The sequence below is a fragment of the Pituophis catenifer genome, unplaced genomic scaffold (genome assembly GCF_029215685.1).
Source record: "Pituophis catenifer annectens isolate HBS135680 unplaced genomic scaffold, rPitCat1.0.hap2 SCAF_10, whole genome shotgun sequence".
Classification (NCBI taxonomy): domain Eukaryota; kingdom Metazoa; phylum Chordata; class Lepidosauria; order Squamata; family Colubridae; genus Pituophis; species Pituophis catenifer.
Window position 1 is genome coordinate 6,690,135 of NW_027256890.1, and position 23,140 is coordinate 6,713,274.

A 23,140-nucleotide genomic window follows, 5' to 3' on the forward strand; every position below is an offset into this window, starting at 1 on the left:
GTTTTTGTTTTTGTTTTGCCCAGCCAGATGTGCTAAATTCCCACGCTCCCAATATTCCTCGCCTCCCCTCGGGGCTTTTCCCGAGCCCCACCTAACTCACCCAAAGCTCCCCATCCCCAAAGCCTCACTCCCCACTACCTCCAAGAGCCGGGCAAGGCATTGATTTGCACGGGCGCCCGGGAGCGCTGGGTTGCAACTCCTTGGCAACCCCGGGGAGAAGGAGGAGGAGGAGGAGGAGGAGGAGCCGGTGGCTAAGGCGGCGCCTGGCCGGGCTTCCTTCCGCGCACGTGGGGCAGCAGCCGCGGTCCGGCGGAGGGAAGCTCTTGAGCTCGGGGCCATGGCGGAGGCTGCGGGCCGAGAAGAAGCCGAAATCCGGCTGGCCGCTTGCTTGGAGGAGGCGCTGGGCAGCCGCCGATGCGCCAACCGCGTCTTCGAGATCCTGGAGCTTTTGCAGGTGGGCGCAGAGCAGCGCGGCGGAGAATGGCAGTAGCCTCGGGCCCTTGGAAGGTTGTGTGTGTGTGTGTGTGTTATATGCACGTGCAATAGTCCCGGGCCCTTGGAGGGTTGTGTGTCTGTGTGTGTTGTATGCACGTGCAATAGTCCCGGGCCCTTGGAAGGTTGTGTGTCTGTGTGTGTCTGTTGTATGCATGTGCAATAATCTCGGGCCCTTGGAAAGTTGTCTGTGTGTGTGTGTTGTATGCACGTGCAATAGCCTCGGGCCCTTGGAAGGATTTGTGTGTGTGTGTGTGTGTTGTATGCATGTGCAATAGTCTCGGGCCCTTGGAAAGTTGTGTGTGTGCCTGTGTGTGTGTTGTATGTACATGCAATAGTCCTGGGCCCTTGGAAGGGTGTGTGTGTGTGTGTGTGTGTGTGTGTTGTATGCATGTGCAATAGTCTCGGGCCCTTGGAAGGATTTGTGTGTGCGCCTGTCTGTGTGTGTTGTATGCATGTGCAATAGTCCCGGGCACTTGGAAGGTTGTGTGTGTGTGTCTGTGTGTGTGTTGTATCGGGCCCTTGGAAAGTTGTGTGTGTTGTATGCACGTGCAATAGGGGTGGGCTGGCCTAACACTTTTTAAAATGTTTTTAATTGTTTGTTATAGTTTTTAATCATGGGGCCAAATTTATATATATCTTTTTAATTGTATTTTAATGTTTGTAGTGTATGCTTTTACTTGGCTGTTCACCGCCCTGAGTCCTCAGGGAGAAGGGCGGTATACAAATTTAAAAATAAATAAATAAATAGTCTCGGGCCCTTGTAAGGTTGTTTGTGTGCCTGTGTGTGTGTTGTATGCACATCCAGTAGTCTCAGGCCCTTGGAAGGGTTTGTGTGTCTATGTGCATTGTATGCACATGCAAGTCTTGGGCCCTTGGAAGGTTGTGTGCCTGTGCGTTTGTGTTGTGTGCACATGCAATAGTCTCAAGCCCTTGGAAGTGTGTGTCTCTGTGTGTTTGTTTTGTATGCATGACACCGTTGGTGCAAAGCAGCCAAGCGGGGAATGCAATAGTCTCGGCCCCTTGGAAATGTGTGTGTGTTTGTGTGTTTTGTATGCACACACCCCGCCGCCTCCAGAGATGGTGGAGGTTGTGCAAGTGAGCGCAAGGCAGCCAAATGGGGAATCCAACCGTCCCGACCTCTTGGGTGTGTAGGGGGCAGTGTGTGTGTGTGTGTGCCTGCCTGCCTGTATGTATACAGCGCTGTATACAAGGGACCTCCTTCTCCTCCTCCAACTACAATCCCCATCGCCCCCAGCCCCCTTGGTCTTTCCCTGCCCTTCTGGATTGCTCAATTCATTCTCAAAAGCTTGTTTTTCCTCTCTATTTTTCATTGGCCAGAGAAAAAACTTTAGACCAGGGGTCACCAACCTTTCGGACCTCAGGGACCACTAAATTCATAATTTTAAATCCTTTTTTAATTTTTTTTTTATTTTTAAACAAAACATAAAACATCCATCATCCATTACAATTGCAAACAGTGTGTCGATCGGTTACAAATCTTTTGTGCTTCATCCCGTATTCATTATTTACTAATTTTCTAATTTCTCATATTATCAATCTAGTATATATCTTTATATTATTGTTTTCATTTGTCCTTTATTGAACAATGGCGTTTTCATCCCATAAAAATTATTTTCATGTATTATATTGTTGCATTCGTTTCATCTCTCATATTTCATTTCCATGTTTTATTATCGAGCCATTGATAAAATAAATCCCATGTCATATAATATTGTTTGTCTTCCTGTTCTCTAATTTCAAATGTCAATTTGCTCGTTTCAGCCCATTCCATGATTTTCTTAATAACTTCATCTTGCATAGGTATTTCCCCATTTTTCCAATTTTTAGCAAACACAATTCTAGCCATAATTTTAGTGGTCCGCAGGATTTAAAATTATGGCTAGAATTGTGTTTGCTAAAAATTGGAAAAATGAGGAAATACCTACGCAAGATGTGGATGTTTTAAAAACATAAATAGTATTTAGTGCAATATAAAAAATGCAAATAATTTTTCTACGGACCTCCAAAATTTTCTTGCGGACCAGCAGTTGGTGTCCCCTGCTTTAGAGGGTCAGGCCAGCTGCCTAATTTCACACCCTCCTAGCTTCTCAAGCAAACTTCCTAGCATCCTCCCCCCCAAAAAAAGAGGCATCCTGGTTGGACCTGCTTCCTGAACCCCTCCCTAATTTGGAGGAAATCTCTTTATCTCTGGTTCATCCAAAGGATGCAGCTGTTTCCAATAACCTGTGTGAATCCATCTTCGTATTTCCAAGAGAATTTGGTGTAGGAAGAAAAAGTGCTGAGAAAGAACTGAGTGAGCAAGAAGGGCAAGGCAATTACTTGCTGCTCCTGAGTATATGCAGAGTGGCTGCAAGTCCTTTCTTGTTCATCAGGAAGATGCAGCTGCTTTCAACAGCAACCCTCTTGTTTCCGTGAATGTTGCATGTAGCTGTCTCAATCCTGTGATTTACTCCCTCTCTTCCTTTTCCCCCAATCCTGGTTTTTCTGCCTCGCAGGCTGAGGACAAGGAGATAATCCTGTGTGCTATCCAGACATGCAGCCGTCTCTTTGGAGCTTTACTCACACGGGATGAACTCTTTGTGGGTAAACTTCCCCCTGAGGAAGACTCTGTCCAAGGTAAGAGGCCTGGGGGGGGGACACGACAGCTATGGGTGTGGTAAACGGGACACAGATTTGACTAAGAGTAGGGAAATTTTAGGCCGTTCCTGAGCATGGGTGATGTGGCAATGGCTAAGCATCTTTCCTGGTTTATCAGGAGGAAGATGCGGCTGCTTTCAATGGAATTTTCTTCCTGGTTTTGGGGTTCCTTTTTGCAGCAATCCTTTAGGGATAGTTTTTAAAGCTGTGCACACTTCAGATTTAATTTGGCAGAAGTTGCTTTCAGGTTCAGGTGTGACACAGCCCCTCCTGAGGTGATTAAAGCAGCTGGATCATTTTTTTTTCTTCCTGGAGGATTTTTTTTTTTTTTTTTTTTTTGGTAGTTCTAGAAGTTTTCTTAAGCAGACCTTTTGGGATAGTTTTTAAGACTGTGCATGCTTCAAATCTTATTTGACAAGCTTTTTGGATGTCAGCTAAGCACAGCCCTTCTGGGTTCATTAAAGCATCTGCATCTTTTTTTTTAAAGGATTCAATAGAAGAGGTCCAAAGCTCTCCTGAATCTACTCATTAAAACAATTTCAGTTGCAATTTTGTGGGGGCAGCTTATTTATGGCTGTGTTTATACCAAATATATATGGTAGCTGATGACCTCACAGCAGTGGGCAGCTTCTCTTTATCTTTCTCCGTTCCACGCCTTGTTTTGTTTCAGGAAATTACAGCGCAGAAGAGAAATATAAAATTTGGATGAGACATCGCTACAACAGCTGTGCCACTTGTCTGGGGGAACTGATGGGGCACGAAGCTTTCCGGGTCAAAGTGAGTTTGCCAAAGAGTCAGCTTTTAATTGGATGAATTCTTGCAAATTAAAATCCCCTCGCACATATGTGCTAGTTGTTCCTATCTCCGTTTCAAAGCCAAAGAGCCAGTGCTGTCCAAAGACGTCTCCATGGTCATGTGGCCGGCATGACTCAACGCCAAAGGCGCACGGAACGCTCTTACCTTCCCACCAAAGGTGGTCTCTATTTTTCTACTTGCATTTTTTAACGTGCTTTCGAACCGCTAGGTTGGCAGAAGCTGGGACAAGTCACGGGAGCTCACCCTGTTACGCGGCACTAGGGATTTGAACTGCCAACCTTTCGATCGACAAACTCAGCATCTTAGCCACTGAGCCACTGCGTCCCTTAAAATAGTCTAGCAAAAGTTTTAAAAAAAGATTTGTAAATCATTTCTGTCTGGTCCTTTCCATGTTGTGAACATGCTAAGAAAAAAAACTGCTTTCTCTTAACATTTCTGCAAAGTGGAAAGACAGCATGTGAGGGAAAACAAGCTATTTTTTTTGTTCTCCCCTTGACGTCTAGCTTTCTACCTGCAGGGAAGTCACACTTTTCATCTAGACAAGCATTTTGCAAAACTTCAAATGAAAAACATTCTAATTATCTAGCACCAAAGGACACAAAATTCTGGTGCAGTTCAGCATGTACTGCACATTTTCTGCCCTAGCAAATATTTATTTTATTTTTACTGTGTCCAACTCTGTGTTGAAAGGGTTCTCTCTTCCCCAAGAAGCATAACTATATAAAGTTAATTTATTTTGGCTTTTGCTGTTATTTGGCCATTGTCTCTCTTTGTCGCAAATCAATATCTTCAATCAATGAACTAATTCCTCCATTGCGTTAAATGAGTGTTTTCCAAACTTGGCAACTTTTAAGAGCGGTGGACTTCCACTCACAGAATTTCCTGGCCCTCTTAAAATAACCAAGTTTGAAAAACACTCATTTAATGCAATGGGACCTGTTTGATTCCGGCATAGCATATTTTGCGCATTTAGCTAAAGGTAAAGGTTCCCCTAGCACATATGTGCTAGTCGTTCCTGACTCTAGGGGGTGGTGCTCATCTCCGTTTCAAAGCCGAAGAGCCAGCGCTGTCCGAAGACGTCTCCGTGGTCATGTGGCCGGCATGACTCAACGCCAAAGGCGCACAGAACGCTGTTCCCTTCCCACCAAAGGTGGTCCCTATTTTTCTACTTGCATTTTTTACCTGCTTTCGAACTGCTAGTTTGGCAGAAGCTGGGACAAGTCACGGGAGCTCACCCCGTTACGCGGCACTGGGGATTCGAACCGCTGAACTGCCGACCTTTTGATCAACAAGCTCAGCGTCTTAGCCACTGAGCCATCGCATCCCTTAGGACTATTCTGTAAACCACAATACAACAGTGGCATAATACCTCCCAGCTTCCTTAGCCACCAGAGTATTAAAAACGCTGCAAGATTTTTGAAGAATATTTTCGCCGGGGGGGTTGGGAATGGACTTAATATTCAAGATCTCATTTGCTCTTCTGCTTTCTTACCTGTCCGTTTTGGTGGAAGGAAACTGCTCTTTGTACCCTGATGAAATTTGTTGAATTGGAAGCCAAACACCCTTTGGTCAAGAACGAATGGAGTTTCAATTTCCCTCGGGAGCTTTTACAAGTAAGTTGTCTGAATCCTGATACAGTTGTTTTGGCTTTATCTTCAACTTTGATTTCTGTTGTCAGAATTAGAATAATGTTGTTGTTAGTTGTGAAGTTTGTCCAATCCATCGCGACCCCATGGACAATGTTCCTCCAGGCCTTCCTGTCCTCTACCATCCCCCGGAGACCATTTAAGCTCACGCCGACTGCTTCAGGGATTCCATCCAGCCACCTCGTTCTCTGCCGTCCCTTTCTTCTTTTTCCCTCAATCTTTCCCAGCATTAGGCTCTTCTCCAGGGAGTCCTTCCTTCTCATTAGGTGGCCCAAGGATTTGAGTTTCCTCTTCAGGATCTGGCCTTCTAAAGAGCAGTCAGGGTTGATCTCTAGGACTGACCGGTTGGATCGCCTTGCAGTCCAAGGGACTCGCAGGAGTCTTCTCCAGCACCAGAGTTCAAAGGCCTCCATTCTTTGGTGCTCAGCCTTCCTTATGGTCCAACTTTCACAGCCATACATTGCAACTGGGAAAACCATCGTGTTAAGGATGTTGTTGTGTTACCAACCAGCAGAGTGTATAGCACAGAGAAACGTTGCTGAGAGCAATGAATAAGAGATATGCAAACTGGTTTATCAAAAGCTTACTTTATAGTAGAAAAACAGTCTCATAGTCTTTAAACATAGGAGCCTGGATAGCTCTGCAGACAAAGGCACTGTAATTTAACACCAGCTGTCTGCAATTAAAGTAAGTTCGAATCTTGCCAGGCTCAAGGTTGACTCAGCCTTCCATCCTTTCTAAGGTAGGTAAATTGAGGACCCGGTTTGTGGGGGCAATAAGCTCTCTTTGTATAAAATATACAAAAGTATGAAGGCTATTGCTTAACGCACTGTAAGCCGCCCTGAGTCTCCGGAGAAGGGCGGCATATAAATAAAAAAAAACAAAAAACAAATTCCAAGTCTTTGCCAGTTAAATCAGTCCAGTAGTTACAGATATCTTCTTACCAAACAAACATTAGTTGGTTAGAATAACAAACTCACTCTGGTTCACAAACCATGATGGTAGCAGATCCATCAAACGATGATAGCACAATGATCGCAACTCCACACACTATGGTAGCTTATTATCAACTGAATATGTTACAGTACCTTTTTTAAATACGTTCACAACTAATTACAGCATGACTCAGCATTACAATGAATCAGCAGTAAAACTTTAAAGTCACACAATACATATTCATATTAAAGTCACAGAACACATATATTGCCTGGACAACTTGTTAGGCTCAAACCATATCCTAACACATCGCCTTGACTATACGCACTTTTGTTGGCAGGGTGATGTCTCTGCTTTTTAGCATGCTGTCTAAATTTGCCATGGCTTTCCTCCCCAGGAGCAAGCGCCTTTTAATTTTTTGGCTGCAGTCGCCATCTGTGGTGATCTTGGAGCCGACAACCCAAAATAATACAAGTAGTCCTTGACTTAACAGTAGTTCGTTTAGTGAAGTTACAACGGCACTGAAAAATGTGACCGATGACCATTTTTCACCCTTAACGACTGTTGTGGCATCCCCACAGTCACATGATCAAAATTTGGATGCTTGGCATCTGATTTGTATTTGTGACAGTTGCAGTGTCCCAGTTTGTTTAGTGACCGTTTGAAGTTACAACGGCACGGAAAAAAGTGACTCACGATCATTTTTCACACTTACGACCGTTGCTGCATTGCCATCGTCAGGTGATCAAAATTTGGATGCTTGACAACTGATTCACGCTTATGACAGTTGCAGTGTTTCTGGGTCCCCTTTTGCGACCTTCGGACTGCTGTGGTCCACCAGCAGCCTGCCGGGTTGGCAGCGGAGTCAGACAGTGATGAGGCTGAGGAAGAACAGGGGCCAGTCCCGGAGGCTGGGGAAGGCCCAGATGAGGGCTCTGCGTCGGAGGCAGAGATGGGGCTAGGGCCATCGGGGAGTGAGGTGTGGACTCCGGAGCCTCCAGAGGCTAATAGTAGAGAGGCAGAGGAACAGGAGGAGCCTGTTCCTAGTGCACGTCTGAGAAGAGCTGCCAGAAGGCAGGAGCAGCTAAAGCAGAGAGGACAACTCAGGAGTAAGGCCAAGCGATGATTGGCCCCTCCCATAAGGCTTAAAAGACCAGCAAACCACCGTTGAGAGAATTGCTTCTTGTTTGGCTGTAGTTATTTCTTCTGTTCCTGAACTGTTGCCAAGAAATGCCTTTGGCAGTTTGCCTAATTATCCCAAGGTCACAGATAAATTGAAGACTGGTGTTTTGAGGACTTTGCTTTCATTTCATTTAGAATATGCTGAGAATAAGTTACTTCTTAGCTGTTTTAATAAAATCTGTTTGTTTTTTGGAACTGTTTGCATTTAATATTAACTACGTGGGCCTGGGTCACAACATGGACAGGCAAAGTCAAGGGGGGAGCCAGGTTCGTTTAACAACAGTGTTACTAGTGTAACAACTGCGGTGATTCGCTGAATGACGGTGGCAAAAAAACAATAGTAAAATGGGGTAAAATTCATTGAAATGTCTCACTTAACGACAGAAAAATTGGGCTCAATTGTGGTCGTACGTCGAGGTCTACCAGTAGTAGATTTTTTTTCTTGATTCGGCATTCGGTTCCATTTCTTCTTCCTCTGTCCTGTCTCCCTCTCTCCCGACCCATTCTGAGAAAATTAGCAAATTTGAGGATCCTGAATGGGTGAAATCTCCCCAAATTCTTTGTTGTCCTTCTCCAAACTTTTGCGGTGTTTCTCCCCTCTGGGAGAGAGAATTTAAATCTCCCGGGGAAGGAGTGACGATAATGCAAATGTGATCGATTCTGCCTCTTAATTCTCTTTGCCTCCCTTTCCAGGTAGTGGTGGAGTGTCTAATCCAGACCGATCAGAATTCCTCGCTCCTAATCTCGCGTTTCCAGGAATACATGGAGCAGGACGATGTCCGGTTCTTTGTGATGAAAGCGGTGGCCGAAAACCTGGGCAACGTGATGCCAAAAACCAAACAGGTACCTTGATGTCTTGGCTGAGAACGGAACTCTGCTATTTTGGGTTTTTTTTTTTTCATGTTTTATTTATATAGTTATTTTTAAACAATCTCAGTCCACATAATTCTTGTAATATTCTGTCAGAGTTTGTTGCAAAAAACAAATCCAGACGCACACACAGATAAACTGATGCAGCAGGATTCGTCAACTTCTTTATATTCACAATAACACATAAAGTATTTACAATACCAGCAGTTGATTCTTCAGCTCAGATCAGCAGATGTGTTCAAACAGAGTACAGCTCAGAGCTTAACACATTGGTTTCAGTTTCAATTCTCTGCACAGAATCAGAAGCTGCAGACTAAGACACACCTTGGCTCCAGTCTGTCTCAGCTCCCAATTGGCTGATTTAGTTGTTATGCCTATTCATTGGCTCACCTTGTTACCATGTCTTCCCAGTTATGAATATTCTAACATATTCATCGCCATAATATTAATAATACAATAATATAATAACAGTAATACTTAACGTCCTCTTGCTTAACAACTCTCCAAATTACCATTTCCTCTTTTTATATCTCCTCTCTAACTTCCCTTTCTATTGCCTTGCCATTGATAGAATATATCCCATATCAAAAAATACTTATTATATTAAAAAAATATCCTGTTCCTTCCCTTTCTCCATCGTTAGGAAAACATCTCCTCTTCCTTTTTTTGGAAGTTCAAGAGAAGTTCTATGCCACTTTTATGTCATCATTTATTTCATTTAACTGTTTTAAAAGGAAATGTGTCAACTCGCAAAGCATCCGTGGCCTGCTCTCGAATTGCCATAGGCAAGGGGGGATGGGAAAACGGCAAAGCAGCACCGCAGCCAAAAACAAAAGCACATTCCAAACATATCTCTCTCAAGGCTGTCTCCCAGGGTTACCCACAGCGGCTGGAGGGGAATGATCTCTACAACCCAGGCGAATGTGACTGATGACACCCCCTGGGTGGGGGGGAACAGGGTCAAGTCTGGGCCTTAAATTATGTGGGGTCAGAGTTGGCTTCACTTGGAACATGCCAACATGAAGCTCCTGATAAATAATTTGATTTCTTTTGAAGCTTGGCTCAAGGCTCATGATTTAATTAGGGCATGTCAGGAACTCTGACAAAAGGAACAGAAAAAGTTAAAATAGGAGGAGGAAGTGATGGGATGAGTTTTACTCCTCTGAGCTTCTTGCAGAAATGGCAAGATAAAAATAATTTTACAAAAGAGGAGAGCATCGTATTTTGTTTGCTTTTAGAGGTTGAGGGGTGGGGGAAAGCATCTTGCATTAGATCTGGTTCTTGCCCCAAAGCGATTAAAATGTCTGCCATTTTATTATCTGTTTTTTCCTTCCCACAGGCTCCCTTTCCGATTTACCAAAAGAATGCCTTCGCTCTCATTTCGTCCATCATCATGCCGAGTGAGGAAAGCGAGATAAAAAATTTTCTAGTGAAACACGGTGAGTGAAATTTCCTGGTTTCTTGGATCTGTGTGTCTCTGGCCAGAATTATGATCTTGACAGATGTACCAAGTGTAAACTTGGCCTTCTACGCGGTTAAACAATCCATCGGGTCTACATGAACTAAATCTAAATGATAGGATAGGATAGGATAGGATAGGATAGGATAGGATAGGATAGGATAGGATAGGATAGGATAGGATAGGATAGGATAGGATAGGATAGGATAGGATTCAATTCAATTCAATTCAATTCAATTCAATTCAATTCAATTCTTTATTGGCCAAGTGTGATTGGACACAAGGAATTTGTCTTTGGTGCATATGCTCTCGGTGTACATAAAAAGAAAAGATACATTCGTCAAGAATCATAAGGTGCAACATTTAACAATAGTCATAGGGAACAAATAAGCAATCAAATCATATTAGGAAACAGTCAGTATAAATCGTAAGGATACCAGCAATGAAGTTACAGTCATGTAGTCATAAGTGGGAGGAAATGGGTGATAGGAACAATGAGAAGATTAATAGTAATAGTAGTGCAGACTTAGTAAATAGTTTGACAGTGTTGAGGGAATTATTTGTTTAGCAGAGTGATGGCGTTCTGTAAATATTTTCACAGCCCTCTTTTTGACTCGTGCAGTATACAGGTCCTCCATGGAAGGCAGGTTGGTAGCTGTTATTTTTTCTGCAGTTCTAATTATCCTCTGAAATCTCTGTCTCTCTTGTTGGGTTGCAGAACCAAACCAGACAGTTATGGAGGTGCAGATTAAAGTCTAAATTACTCCAAAACTTTGGGAGGAAAAATTTCAAAGAGTTGTCTTGATTCTCACAGCTGTTTTTTGTTTTGTTTTGTTCTGTTCTGTTCTGTTCTGTTCTGTTCTGTTTTGTTTTAATTGGGTCTCTCTTTCTCTCTTGACAGCTAATCAGGAGGAGTGGAAGGTGTCCAAACTGAAGGTAGATCCTTTGATTGATTGATTGATTGATTGATTGATTGATTGATTGCTTCGATTTATATGCCGCCCTTTTCCGGAGACTCAGGGCGGCTTACAATGCGTTAAGCAATAGCCTTCATACTTTTGTAGATACCTGCTTAGTAGGGCTTTCCCTCCCCCCCAAGCGGTGTTCTTGGAATTGAGTGGAAATTATTTATTGTTGCTCTTTTGTTGACCTTGCTTTAAGGCAAATCTCGAGGTTGGGTTTGTGTTGCATTTCTGAGAATAGCAATAGCACTTAGACTTATATATACTGCTTCACAGTGCTTTTATAGCCCTCCCTAAGCGGTTTACAGAGTCAGCCTCTTACCTCCAACAATCTGGGTCCTCATTTTGCCCACTTCGGAAGGATGGGAGGCTGAGTCAACCTTGAGCCTGGTGAGATTCAATCTGCCAAACTGCTGGCAGCCGGTGATCAGCAGAAGTAGCCTGCAGTACTGCACTCTAACCACTGTGCCACCGAAGTCATCGAAGGGGTGATATAACAGTATAGACCAGAAAATAAGGACCAACATTACAAGGTTGTGTGAATTCAATTGCTTGGGCCTGATGTGTGAACTGAGCAGATAGGAAATGGGGGGGGGAGATTTTTGAACAAAGCAGGAATGGCGTTGATAGTCTCCTGAATCATCTCAAGAACCTGGATGTATTTTGATGGACACGCTTGGTTTTCCCATTTAAGTCTGCAGGATGTGGTCCATTCTGAAGGCCACTTCGGTTCTTTCTCCATAACTTTTTTTTTCCTCCAGGAACACAGACGGGCCTTTGAGAGGATGTGGCTGGGATTCCTGAAATATAAGGTAGGGGCGTTGAGGTTGTCTCAAAGGCCTGATTGTGGGGTTGATGTCACACCTGAGTAATAATTTCACCCATCTAAATCTGGCCTCAAGCTCACCTTAAATCAGGAGAGATTAGAATGTGGAAGGGAGGGAGGGAGGGAAGAAAGAAGAAAGGAAAGAAAGAAAATGGAGAGGGGAAGGAAGGAAACGGAGAGGAAGGAAGGAAAACAGAGACGAAGGAAGGAAAATGGAGAGGGGAAGGAGGGAAGGAAAACAGGAAGGAAGGAAAATGGAGCGAGGAAGGAAGGAAAATAGGAAGGAAAATAGAGGAAGGAAGGAAAATGGAGAGAGGAAGGAAGGAAAACAGGAAGAAAGGAAAACAGGGAGAGGAAGGAAGGAAGAAAAACAGGAAGAAAGGAAGGAGGACCCAGCATATTCAACCTTTGCGTCAGGCCATGCTTGAAAGACATAGTTGGTTGTAGCATCCATCCCTCTTACCTAACATGGTCCACCATATCTCTCTCTCTCTCTCTCTCTCTCTCTCTCTCTCTCTCTCTCTCTCTCTCTCTCTCTCTCTCTCTCTCTCTCTCTCTCCCTCTCCCTCTCCCTCTCCCTCTCCCTCTCCCTCTCTCTCTCTCTCTCTCTCTCTCTTTCCCTGTGTAGCTACCTGGAAGCCTCTACAAAAAAGTGCTGGTCATCCTACATGACTCCATCTTGCCCCACCTGAATGAGCCCACCCTCTTGATGGATTTCTTGACTGTCGCTTATGATGTTGGTGAGCGGTGGTTCCCAGGGACGTAGGGTTGACCTTGGACTTTAGGGAAGAAACGACGGAGCAGGAAAGAGGACCCAGTCTTGAGAAAGGGTTGGGCGAACCTGTCGGCAACTAGCATCACATCGGTGGCTCCGAACGTCATTTGGTGATTCTGCTGGGTCTCCCGAAAAATAGCTCTAACTCCCTTTTTTTACTTAGGTTTCCTGCTTGAGCAGGGTGTTAAGACTAGAAGACCTCCAGGGTCCCTTCCGACTCCCTTATTCTGAACCTCGTTTTGTGCATCTCTTTCAGGTGGAGCCATCAGCCTTCTTGCCTTAAATGGACTGTTTGTTTTGATTCTCCAACATAACCTGTGAGTGACTTAGCAAATCCTAGAAAAAGTTCCCTGTTCTTCAGCCAAAGGCTTTTAGTTCCCCAATTCACACATTACAGTTCCTATACCAGGACCAGTTTTGTCCAGGCCAGGTGTCTTCCAGATAGTTGGGGATTCTGATTTCTAGCCAACATCCATCATCATCTTTTAACGACCCTGTAATCCCTTGCGAGTGGTGTCTGGGCAACTGTATGGAGCTGATTGCTTACTGGCCGGATGCCTTTCCTGTTGCCAGTGCGGAGTTAGATTCAGCAGATGTATATTCTCAACGTGCCCAGGGAGAGAAATATCGGCCTCTACCTAGGATCGAACTCACAGCCTCCTGATTGTGAGGCGAGAACTCCACCTCTAGGCCACCTCTAGCCAACATGGCCTTTGTACATTCACACATCTGGAAAGCATCTTATCCTAGAAATGGCTTAGGTTCTTCAGTGCTACCTTACAGAGCTAGTTATGTGCTGGGATCTAGGCAGAGTTTTTCAAAAAGTTTTCTAGACTGGGACACAGCCGATAACTTATCATGAGAGCTAGCCTCTTGATCGTGGCTTAGTTATTTAAATAACGAACAGGTCCTGCAACATGAAACCCTGATCTAGCTGGCTTAGCCACCTTCTCTTTTGTATCTAACGAAGCTGTGAGGAGGTTGGGAGTTTTAAACCTGGTCTCTCTTGAGCTTCTACAGGCAGTCCTCGACTTACAACGGCTCACTTAGTGACCCTTCGAAGTTACAAGGGCTCCGAAGAAAGTGACTTAACGACGGGTTTTCACACTTAGTGACTTTTACAGCCTCTCCATGGTCGCGTGATCAAAATTCAGACGCTGGGCAACCGACTCGACTTTACAACGGTGGCAGTGTCCCAAGGTCACGCGATCCCCTTTTGCGACCTCCTCACAAGCAATGGGGAAACCTGGTTCGCTTGACTCACTTAACGACTGCAAGTGGTTCCCTTAACAACCGTGGCAAGAAAGGTCGTGAAATGGGGCAAAACTCAGCAACAGAAATTTTGGGCTCAATTTGTGGTCGTAAGTCGAGGACTGCCTGTATCCTGAAAGTTAGGAATGTCAGAAAACAACATTCTTTAAATTAATCTTCTGTTGGGATTTTTTTTTTTTGTAGGGAATATCCAGATTTCTACACAAAACTCTACAGTCTTCTGGACCCCTCTATCTTCCACGTAAAATACCGTGCCCGGTTCTTCCGTTTGTTGGATTTGTTCCTATCTTCGTCGTAAGTCGAGGTTTGATGCTTCACCCCAGACCTGATTCGTTTCCTATTTCCCACCAGTATCCCATTAATAACCTAGGTCCGTGATGGCGACCACAGGTGGCACGCAGAGCCATCTCTTCGGGCACGCGAGCTGTTGTCCTAGCTCAGCTCCAGCGCACATGCGCGTGCCAGCCAGCTGATTTTCGGCTGGCCCCGCCCATGCCACCTCACCCCTCCTAGGAGTCTCCACGCAGCCCGTTTTGGATGCCAGGTAAGTATAGGGCTCGCGTGGAGGCTCTGGGAAGGCGTTTTCGGCCTCCGGGGGAATGGGGAAGGCCGTTTTTGCCCTCCCCAGGCTCCAGGAAAGCCTCTGGAGCCTGGGGAGGGTGAAAAACGGGCCTATCAGAAGTCTGGAAACAGGCCGTTTCTGGCCTCTGGAGGCTTCAGGGAGGCCTGCTAGGCCCAAAACGGGGTGCACGGGGCAGGTTGTGTGCAGGGGTACGGGGGGGGGCATTGAATTATGGGCGGGGGCACACGACCCCCCTCCCCCCACTTTTGGCACTTGACAGCAAAAAGATTAGCCATCACTAACCTAGGCGTAGAGTGTGTTTCCTTGTATTCATCTCCAGCCCAACCCCTGGGGGAAAAAACCCCCAAAGAATAAATGAGGTCAGTTTCCCTCATTCTGGTCCTTGTTTAGCGACCGTATTTGGGACAGGCAGTTTGGTCGTTAAACGAAGCGAAGTCGAACTATGAGTGTGTTTACGATCAGACTTCAGCTTCCCTTCCTGCAAATGTCCTCCGTTGGCCAGGGTTGGCCATAAGATTGCTTTATTTCTCATTACTGTTGCTAAACAAGGCAGTAGCTAAATGAGGACTGATCAGAATGCCTTTATCATTCAGGACTGACCTCTCCCAAACAGGAAGGGTGTTTTTAAGGAAGGTTATGCTAGCATTGTGTGTTGACCCTTTGAGAGGTATATGCAACGAAATTTCATTTTAATGTATGCCGATTAGTGTACATTCAAAGTGGCAATAAAGTTATTCTTTCTATCTATCTATCTATCTATCTATCTATCTATCTATCTATCTATCTATCTATCTATCTCATCCTTCTCTTAGTGTCCTTGTCTCTTCTGTGGGGCCCTTGGTGCTCTCTGAGCTTGGCTGTTTTGTTGTAGACATTTCATGACCCAAGTAAGTAACATCATCAGTGCTAGAAAGGAGTGGGGGTTTGTTCTGTGTTTACATACTAATACTTTGCCCTGTCGATGTTGGTGGGAGGGTTCTTGGTGGTTCCTCAATTAGGATGTTGTTTATTGTTAGCTTGGTTGCCTGCGTCGATATTTCCTTGATTGGGGTATTGTATTGGGGTATAAACAGAGCAAACCCCACTCCTTTCTAATACTGATGATGTTGCCTAGTTGGATCGTGAAACGTTTGCAAGAAAACTACCAAGCTCAGAGAGCACCAAAGACTCCTTAGTTCTCCTCCTCCTCCTCCTCCTCCTTCTCCCTGCAAACTCTACTCCCTTCTAGCACTGATCACACTACCTAATTTGGTGATGAAATATCTGCCAGAAAACCACCATGTCTTCAGGAAAACAACAAATCAAGAGTACCAAGGACTGCAGAGTTCAATCCATAGAATAGAATAGAATAGAATAGAATAGAATAGAATAGAATAGAATAGAATAGAATAGAATAGAATAGAATAGAATAGAATAGAATTGAGTAGGAGAGAATAGAATGGAATAGGAGAGAATAGAATGGAATGGAATGGAATGGAATAGAAGATGGAATAGAATAGAGAATTGAATTGAATTGAATTGAATTTTTTATTGGCCAAGTGTGATTGGACCCACAAGGAATTTGTCTTTGTTGCATATGCTCTCAGTGTACATAAAAAGAAAAGATTGAGCTACAAATATTCTCTTCTCCTGGTCTCTTCTGCTGCTTCCCACAGGCACTTGCCAGCATATCTGGTGGCAGCCTTTGCCAAACGCCTCTCCCGCCTGGCGCTCGCCGCCCCACCTGATGGCTTGCTGATCGTCATTCCTTTCATCTGTAACCTCTTGAGGAGGCACCCATCCTGCTTGGTGCTCATCCACAGGCCCAACGGCTCAGCAGGTGAGAGAGCTCAGAAAGGTTGTGTTTTCCACCCGCTCAGTTGAAGTTGACTTGACTTTGAGGAGGAAGGCTGAAACCTGCAAATTTAAGGCGGCCACACCAACTTCTTCGTGATGCTTTTCTTTCTATATTCCAGCTGATCCCCACTTTGGTCGGAAATGGTGTAGGGCAGGGGTCAGCAACCTGCGGCTCTGGAGCTGCATGTGGCTCTTTCACCCCTCTGCTGCGGCTCCCTGTCGCTCAAAATATGCGTCACAACCTCCAGTGTGCGACACCCGGTGGCACACAATTTATTGAGCTTTTCGACCCCCGGTAGGCCAATTATGGATAAATCCAAGAAAGGAAAAGTTTCAGAAGAAAACAGAATGTTTAATTAAACTACGTAGGCTAGTGTTTGTGGCCGCTCAAGAAACAGTCAGGCACGGGAAGGTTTTGTGGCTCCCGGTGTTTTCTGTGGGAAACGGGTCTAAATGGCTCTTTGAGTGTGTAAGGTTGCAGACTCTTGGTGTAGGGTCTCCTGTTTGCGGGGGGGGAGGGAGGGCGATGGCGGGTTGGACTAGATGACCTACAAGGCCCCTTCCAGCTCGGTTCATCTGTAAACCCACCATATGGGTTCATGAAGCGGGTTTCCTTAGAAATGGGGGTTCTTTCCCAGCTGAGCCCCACTTTTGTCAGAAATGGTGTAGGGCCATGATGGTGAATGCCACAGGTGGCATGCAGAGCCCCATCGGTGGGCACACGAGCTCAGCTCCGGTGCACATGTGCATGCCGGTCAGCTGATTTTTGGGCCTTCTGAGCCCACTAGAAGTTGGCAAACAGGCCATTTCTTGCCTCTGGGGGGGATGGGGAAGGCAGTTTTCGCCCTCCCCATGCTCCTAGAAAGGCCCTGGAGCCTGGGGAGGGTGAAAAACGGGCCTACTGGGCCCACTGTGCCATCACAGGCCAAAAGTGGGGAAAGCATGGGGGTGGGTGGATCGTGCACACATGCATGGGGGTGGGGCGTATAGAATTATGGCTGTGGGCATGCATGCGCCCGCTCCCCCCCACTTTTGGCACGCAATGGCAAAAAGGTTAGCCATCACTGGTGTAGGGTCTCCTGCTTGGGTGGGGGGTGGGGGTTGGACTAGATGACCTACAAGGTCCCTTCCAACTCTGTTCATCTGTAAACCCACCATATGGGTTCACGAAGAGGGTTTTCTTAGAAATGGGGGTTGCAGGAGGAAACATCTACCATCTCTTGTGACCATGCAAGGCCAGGAGAAGACCTGACACCGCAGAGCTACAAAGCTGTCGTGGATTTATTTTTTTTTTAATTTGATTTATATGCCGCCCTTCTCCGGAGACTCAGGGCGGTTTACAATATGCTCAGCAATAGCCTTCATCCTTTTGTATATTTATACAAAGTCAGCTTATTGCCCCCACAATCTGGGTCCTCATTTCACCTACCTTAGAAAGGATGGAAGGCTGAGTCAACCTTGAGCCTTGGCGAGATTCGAACCTGCAGTAATTGCAGGCAGCTGAATGATAATAACAGGCTATTAGTCTGCTGTGCCACCAGGCTCTTAGGATGGCTGATTCTTTTTCTTTTTTCTTTTAAAATCTTCTTTAGAGATGCCGGAGGATCCTTATAAGATGGATGAAAAAGAGCCCTTGGAAAGCAGGGCTCTGGAGAGCTCCTTGTGGGAAATAAAGGTAGGTTGGTCATCTTAACAAGAACTTGGTGTTTGATTTATATTTATATCTATTTCATCATTTCTGTATCTTTTTATAATAATAGAGATAAATAGAAAATTAGGGCTGCTAGAATACCATGCTAGATTGAACTGAAAAGGGAATAACAGAGAGGGGAACGAGTAGAGAGAGAGAGAGGAAGGGAGAAGAGAGGAGAGGAGAGGGAGAGAGAGAAGAAAGGGAAAAGGAGAGGAAGAAAAGGGAGGGGAAAGAGGAGTAGGAGAGAAGGTTAGAAGGGGGAAGAAGAGGAGTGGGGGAAGGGAAGGGGAAGTAGGAAAGAGAAAAGGAGGAAGAACGAAGAAAGTAGGAGGAGATAGAGGGAGGAAGAGAAAGGGAGGAGAAGAAGAAAGGTTGTGGCAAAATAAAGGAGGGTATATGGTAAAAGAGCAGCCCTGAATAAGTAAAAATTAAAAATGAAAGTTAAAAGATAAGATGAATGAAAAATGGTGGATTTATTTATGAGAAATAAAAATAAAAACTTTTTTGAAAAAAAAAGAAGAACTTGGTGGAATTTTGGTTTCATCAATCCAGCAGGGAGGAAGATGGGTTGGGTGGCCAACATCTGCACCAGCGCTAACAGTTGTGCCCTTGGCAGTCACTTGACCCACCAAAAAGACTCCCACCAGCGGTGGGTTTCCAAAATGCTTACCACTGGTTCGCCCCGCGTGCATGCGCCTGGCCTCGGAAACGTGCCTAAATAACACGTCATAGAGCCAGGGTGGATAGCCCCACGATCTCCGCTATGGTTCGCCAGACCGGCTGACTCCCACCAACCCTGACAGCAAGCCACTAGTAGAAAACCCTACTCTTCCTAGCACTGATGAAGTTGCCTAGTTGGGTTAAGAAACATCTACAAGAAAACCACCAACCACGGAGCTCTCCAAGGACCCTATAGTTCTCCTCCTCCTGGAGGAATCATCCATCCATCATCTCTTGCCCGCTTTATACTTCAATTGCTATGCTTTAAAAGAAAGAGAAAGGAAAAAGCGAATCAGAACCACACCTGCGTTCCTAACGTAAGGATCCCAGAAGCATGGAGAGAGAGAGAGTCTTGGTGACTCCAATGGGAATGATAGCTATTTGTCAAGGTTTTAATAAATGTCAGGCAACTGTATCTTTCATTTTTGGGGCACCCTTAGACGCTGCAGAGCCATTATCATCCTGACATTGCCAAAGCTGCGGAAGAGATTAACCTGCCCCTCTCTCAGATGGAACAGGATTTGTCCGAGATCCTAGAATCGACAGCCTTTGAGGTAATGATGTCCCTAGAAAGCATGGGGGGACATGTTTTCCCTACCTTGGGACCCTCTCCAGTTGAGTGGTCCCATACTTACAGTAGTGGTCAAAATTGTGGGAACCTTTTGGGAAAAGTGTCTTTTTGAGATTTGATGGCTAATAACACCACTTTTTTTTTTTTTTTTTTTTGAGTTTCAAGAGAATCCTATTCCACTGCTGGAATGGCCTGGGAATAGCCCAGATCTTCACCCAATTGAAAATCTATGGAGCCCATTAAAGAAACTTGTTAGTCAGAAGCCTTAGAAAAGAGCCTTGGTAGTACAGTGGTCTAAAGCACCCTGTTATTAAGACCAGCTGCCTGCAATTACTGCAGGTTCGAATCTTACCAGGCTCAAGGTTGACTCAGCCTTCCATCCTTTCTAAGGTAGGTGAAATGAGGACCCAGATTGTGGGGGCAATAAGCTGACTTTGTATAAATATACAAAAGGATGAAGGCTATTGCTTAGCGCATTGTAAGCCGCCCTGAGTCTCCGGAGAAGGGCGGCATATAAATCAAATTAAAAAAAGAAGAAGAAGAAGCTACCCAGCAATAAAACCCAGTTAATAGGGGCAATCCTTCAATCTTGGTTTCACATTAGAACAGCTGCAGAACTAAAAGACTTGGTTCACTCCATGGGACGTCTGAAGGTTAACCAAGTAAGCATTAACTGACATGGGTATCATTTTTGTATATCTTGTTTTTTCTACGTGTTTCCCTTTTCTTCTTTATACCGTAACAGCAATTCTAATAGCAAATCCTTCATAAAAGTTACTGCATTACATTTTTGATTACATTCTCTTTCCATTGATATATCATTTTATGGTACTACTAAAAAAAAAGTGGTGTTATTAGCCGGTTTTAGAAAATACACTTTTCCCAAAAGGTTTCCACAATTTTGGCCGTTAACTGTACCAGCAGTAGCCATGCTGGCTGGGGAATTCTGGGAGTTGGAAGTCTGAGATTCTAGAATTGATGGCCTTTGAGGTAAGGCTTGCCCCTATAGGTGTGTCCGTCTGAATAGCAAACAGCACTTAGGACTTAACATACCGCTTTGGATACCGCAACCCTCTCTAAGCGCTTTACAGAGTCAGCCTATCGCCCCAAACAATCTTGAGTTTTCATTTTGCTGACCTTGGAAAGGATGGACGGCTGAGTCAACCTTGACCTGGTGAGAATCGAACTGCTGGCAGTCGGCAGAATTAGCCTGCAATGCTGCATTCTAACCACTGCGCACCATGGGGGGGGAGAAGGAAGGAAGGACAATGAGAAGGAGGGAGGGAAGGAAGGACAATGGGAGGGAGGGGGGAAGGAAGAGCAGTAACCCTAGCAATAGCCCTTAGACTTATAGACAGCTTCACAGTGCTTTGCAGCCCTTTCTAAGCGGTTTACAGAGTCAGGCAGTCTATGGCCCCCAACAATCCGAGTCCTCATTTTACCGACCTCGGAAGGAGGGAAGACGGAGTCAACCTTGACCTGGTGAGAATTGAACTGCTGGCAGTCGGCAGAGTTAGCCTGCGATACTGCATTCTAACCACTGCGCAACATGGGAGGGAAGGAAGGGAGCAATAGCACTTAAGATTGATATACTGCTTCACAGTGCTTTACAGCTCTCTCTAAGCACAACCATTATCCATCCATCTATCTATCTTATCTATCTATCTATCTATCTATCTATCTATCTATCTATCTATCTATCTATCTATCATTTTCTCTCTCAATCATCTTTCTATATCTATCTACCTATCTACCTACCTTATCTATCATTTTCTCTCTCAATCATCTTTCTATATCTATCTATCTATCTATCTACATACACGCACACACACACACGCACACACACACACACACGTACAATGGCAGCCAAAGGGTTGGTGTTGATTTCTCAAAAGCAGTCTAGGAAAATGTCAAGACACAACCAAGCTGGTATTGATCGCTGGAGAAAAAAAGAAACTGAGTGAGTGAACATGGAAAATAAATTGCTTTCTCTCCCCCCCCTTCCCCTATTCTCTCTCCCTCCCTCCCTCCGTCTCCTTCCCTCCCCAAAGATATTTGATAGGGACATTAAGAAAGAATCGAAGGACATTCCATTGGAATATCGGCAAGCCCGGGGCCTCTTTGGAAAAAAAGACGATCTCTTTGCAGAATATTTTTCACTGGAATGACTGCGGGGGGCTAACAGAACGCAATAAATATTTTTTTTAAAAAAAATTTAAAGTGTTATGCACTGCAGTCCTTGGGGCTCTAAGATTGTGGTGTCTATTTCTTGACCGCTTGTTTTCCTTCAATTTTGGGAGATGATTCTGGTTTGTTCTGAATTTCAACATTGGCCAGCAGAGGGCAGCAACAGCTGTTGGAAGTTTTAAGAAAAAAAAATCATGGGTAATAACCAGAAGGCAAATGACTGGGTAGTCCTCGACTTACGCCTTTAATTGAGCCCAACATTTCTATTGTTAAGTAAGACAGATATTAAACGAATTTGGCCTCATTTTACGACCTTTCTTGCCACCGTCGTTAAGTGTATCACTGCAGTTGTTAAGTTAGCACAGTTAAGTGAATCTGGCTTTTTACAAAAGGGGGCATGACCCCCCCCCCCCCGGGAACACTTCAACTGTCATAAGTAAATGCCAGTTGCCAAGCATCTGAATTTTGATCACGTGACCATGGGGATATCTGCAGAGGTCGTAACGATCATCCGTCACTTTTTTTTCAGTGCTGTTGTAACTTCGAGCGGTCACTAAATGAACCGCTGTAAGTCGAGGTCTGTCTGTAGAGAGGAGGGTTGGAGACCTGGTGTCAAGCATGGGAAAATCAGGTAATCCAGCCATTCAAATGAATATGAAGGTTTATTGTAAGTTTAAGCTTGTTCTGTCCCCGTCCCACACGCACACACACCAACAGACATCTAAGAGTTAAAGACCAAATCAGCTGACAAAATCCTTTTCCTTATGATAAGGAACTTGGCAACAACCTAGTGGCTGCCTGCCAAGAGTTTATTACTACAAAGGAAAGAGATAACTTCTCTCTGCTTCTGGTACATCAAAGTAAAAAGCTCAATAATTACAGAGTCAATCAAGTCCAAAGATAATCCATCAAAGTCTATAGCCAAAAGTCCGGCAATGCAGAATGGCGTGGAAGCTTTCAGCTTTGTTCGTCACAAGGTTTGACTGGCCACCACGCTCCCTTTTATATCCTGTGGGGTGTGGTCCAGTGACTCAGCCTAATCTCGGGCACGCCTTTTCTTCTGTTGCGCGCGCTTATCTCTGCGACGCTAGCATGGATCCAGCCAAGACTCATTACTCTCATCACTGTCCACCTGTGGCTGCATGGACGTGCTTGGCCCCGGCCCTATCTCTTGCCCTTCGGCAGACACCGAAGGCATTGCCAAAGAGGAGGTCCTGGAGAGGGAGGCCTTGCCAACTCCTCTCCTTCACTCTCGGAATCCTCTCCTGTCGATGACACAGGCTCAGGTAATGGAGCCACAACAAAGCTCTCTACAAGAATCTGATCTACTAAGGGTCAAGGCAAATTGGTGGTAGAGTCCATGGAATTCAGGGTGGGCCGGACTTAGATCTCTTGTGGGCGTGAAGGGACTCGAGACTGATGACACGTTTGACCCGTCATCTCCTTCACCTAGGACGGGTGTCAGCAACTTGGGGTCTGCTTCGGCCTCCTGGTGTGGGGCTTTGGGCGAAGGCTGGAGGGAAGTGCCGCTGGTGGCGAAGAGCCGGAGGGCCTCGTTCCAGTGGGACTGCATCATGGCCTGGAACTGGCTGACCATCTCAGCCCTCTGAGCCTCCAGGCGCCAGTACCTGGCCTTGCACTCCTGCAGGTCTT

At 45.2% G+C, this 23,140-nt stretch overlaps 1 protein-coding gene across 4 annotated transcripts; it reads left to right on the forward strand.

Moving 5' to 3' along the window:
- Nucleotides 1–322: 322 nt before the first annotated feature.
- On the forward strand, nt 323–21,532 carry NOC4L (nucleolar complex associated 4 homolog). Of its 4 annotated transcripts, XM_070950386.1 has the most exons (16): nt 323–454; nt 3,012–3,132; nt 3,824–3,930; nt 5,481–5,582; nt 8,427–8,576; nt 9,943–10,042; nt 10,964–10,998; nt 11,786–11,836; nt 12,479–12,590; nt 12,882–12,942; nt 14,081–14,191; nt 16,136–16,299; nt 17,909–17,991; nt 19,170–19,283; nt 19,905–19,962; nt 21,352–21,436. In XM_070950386.1, exons 1-15 carry the CDS (start codon nt 338–340, stop codon nt 19,956–19,958), a joined length of 1,482 nt encoding a protein of 493 aa, XP_070806487.1. In that variant the 5' UTR covers nt 323–337; the 3' UTR covers nt 19,959–19,962; nt 21,352–21,436. The 4 variants fall into 4 exon arrangements, with proteins under 4 accessions (XP_070806487.1, XP_070806485.1, XP_070806486.1 ...); XM_070950384.1 differs by lacking the exon at nt 19,905–19,962 and having other exon boundaries at nt 21,352–21,532; XM_070950385.1 differs by lacking the exons at nt 19,905–19,962; nt 21,352–21,436 and adding an exon at nt 19,459–19,570.
- The last annotated feature ends 1,608 nt before the right edge of the window (nt 21,533–23,140 follow it).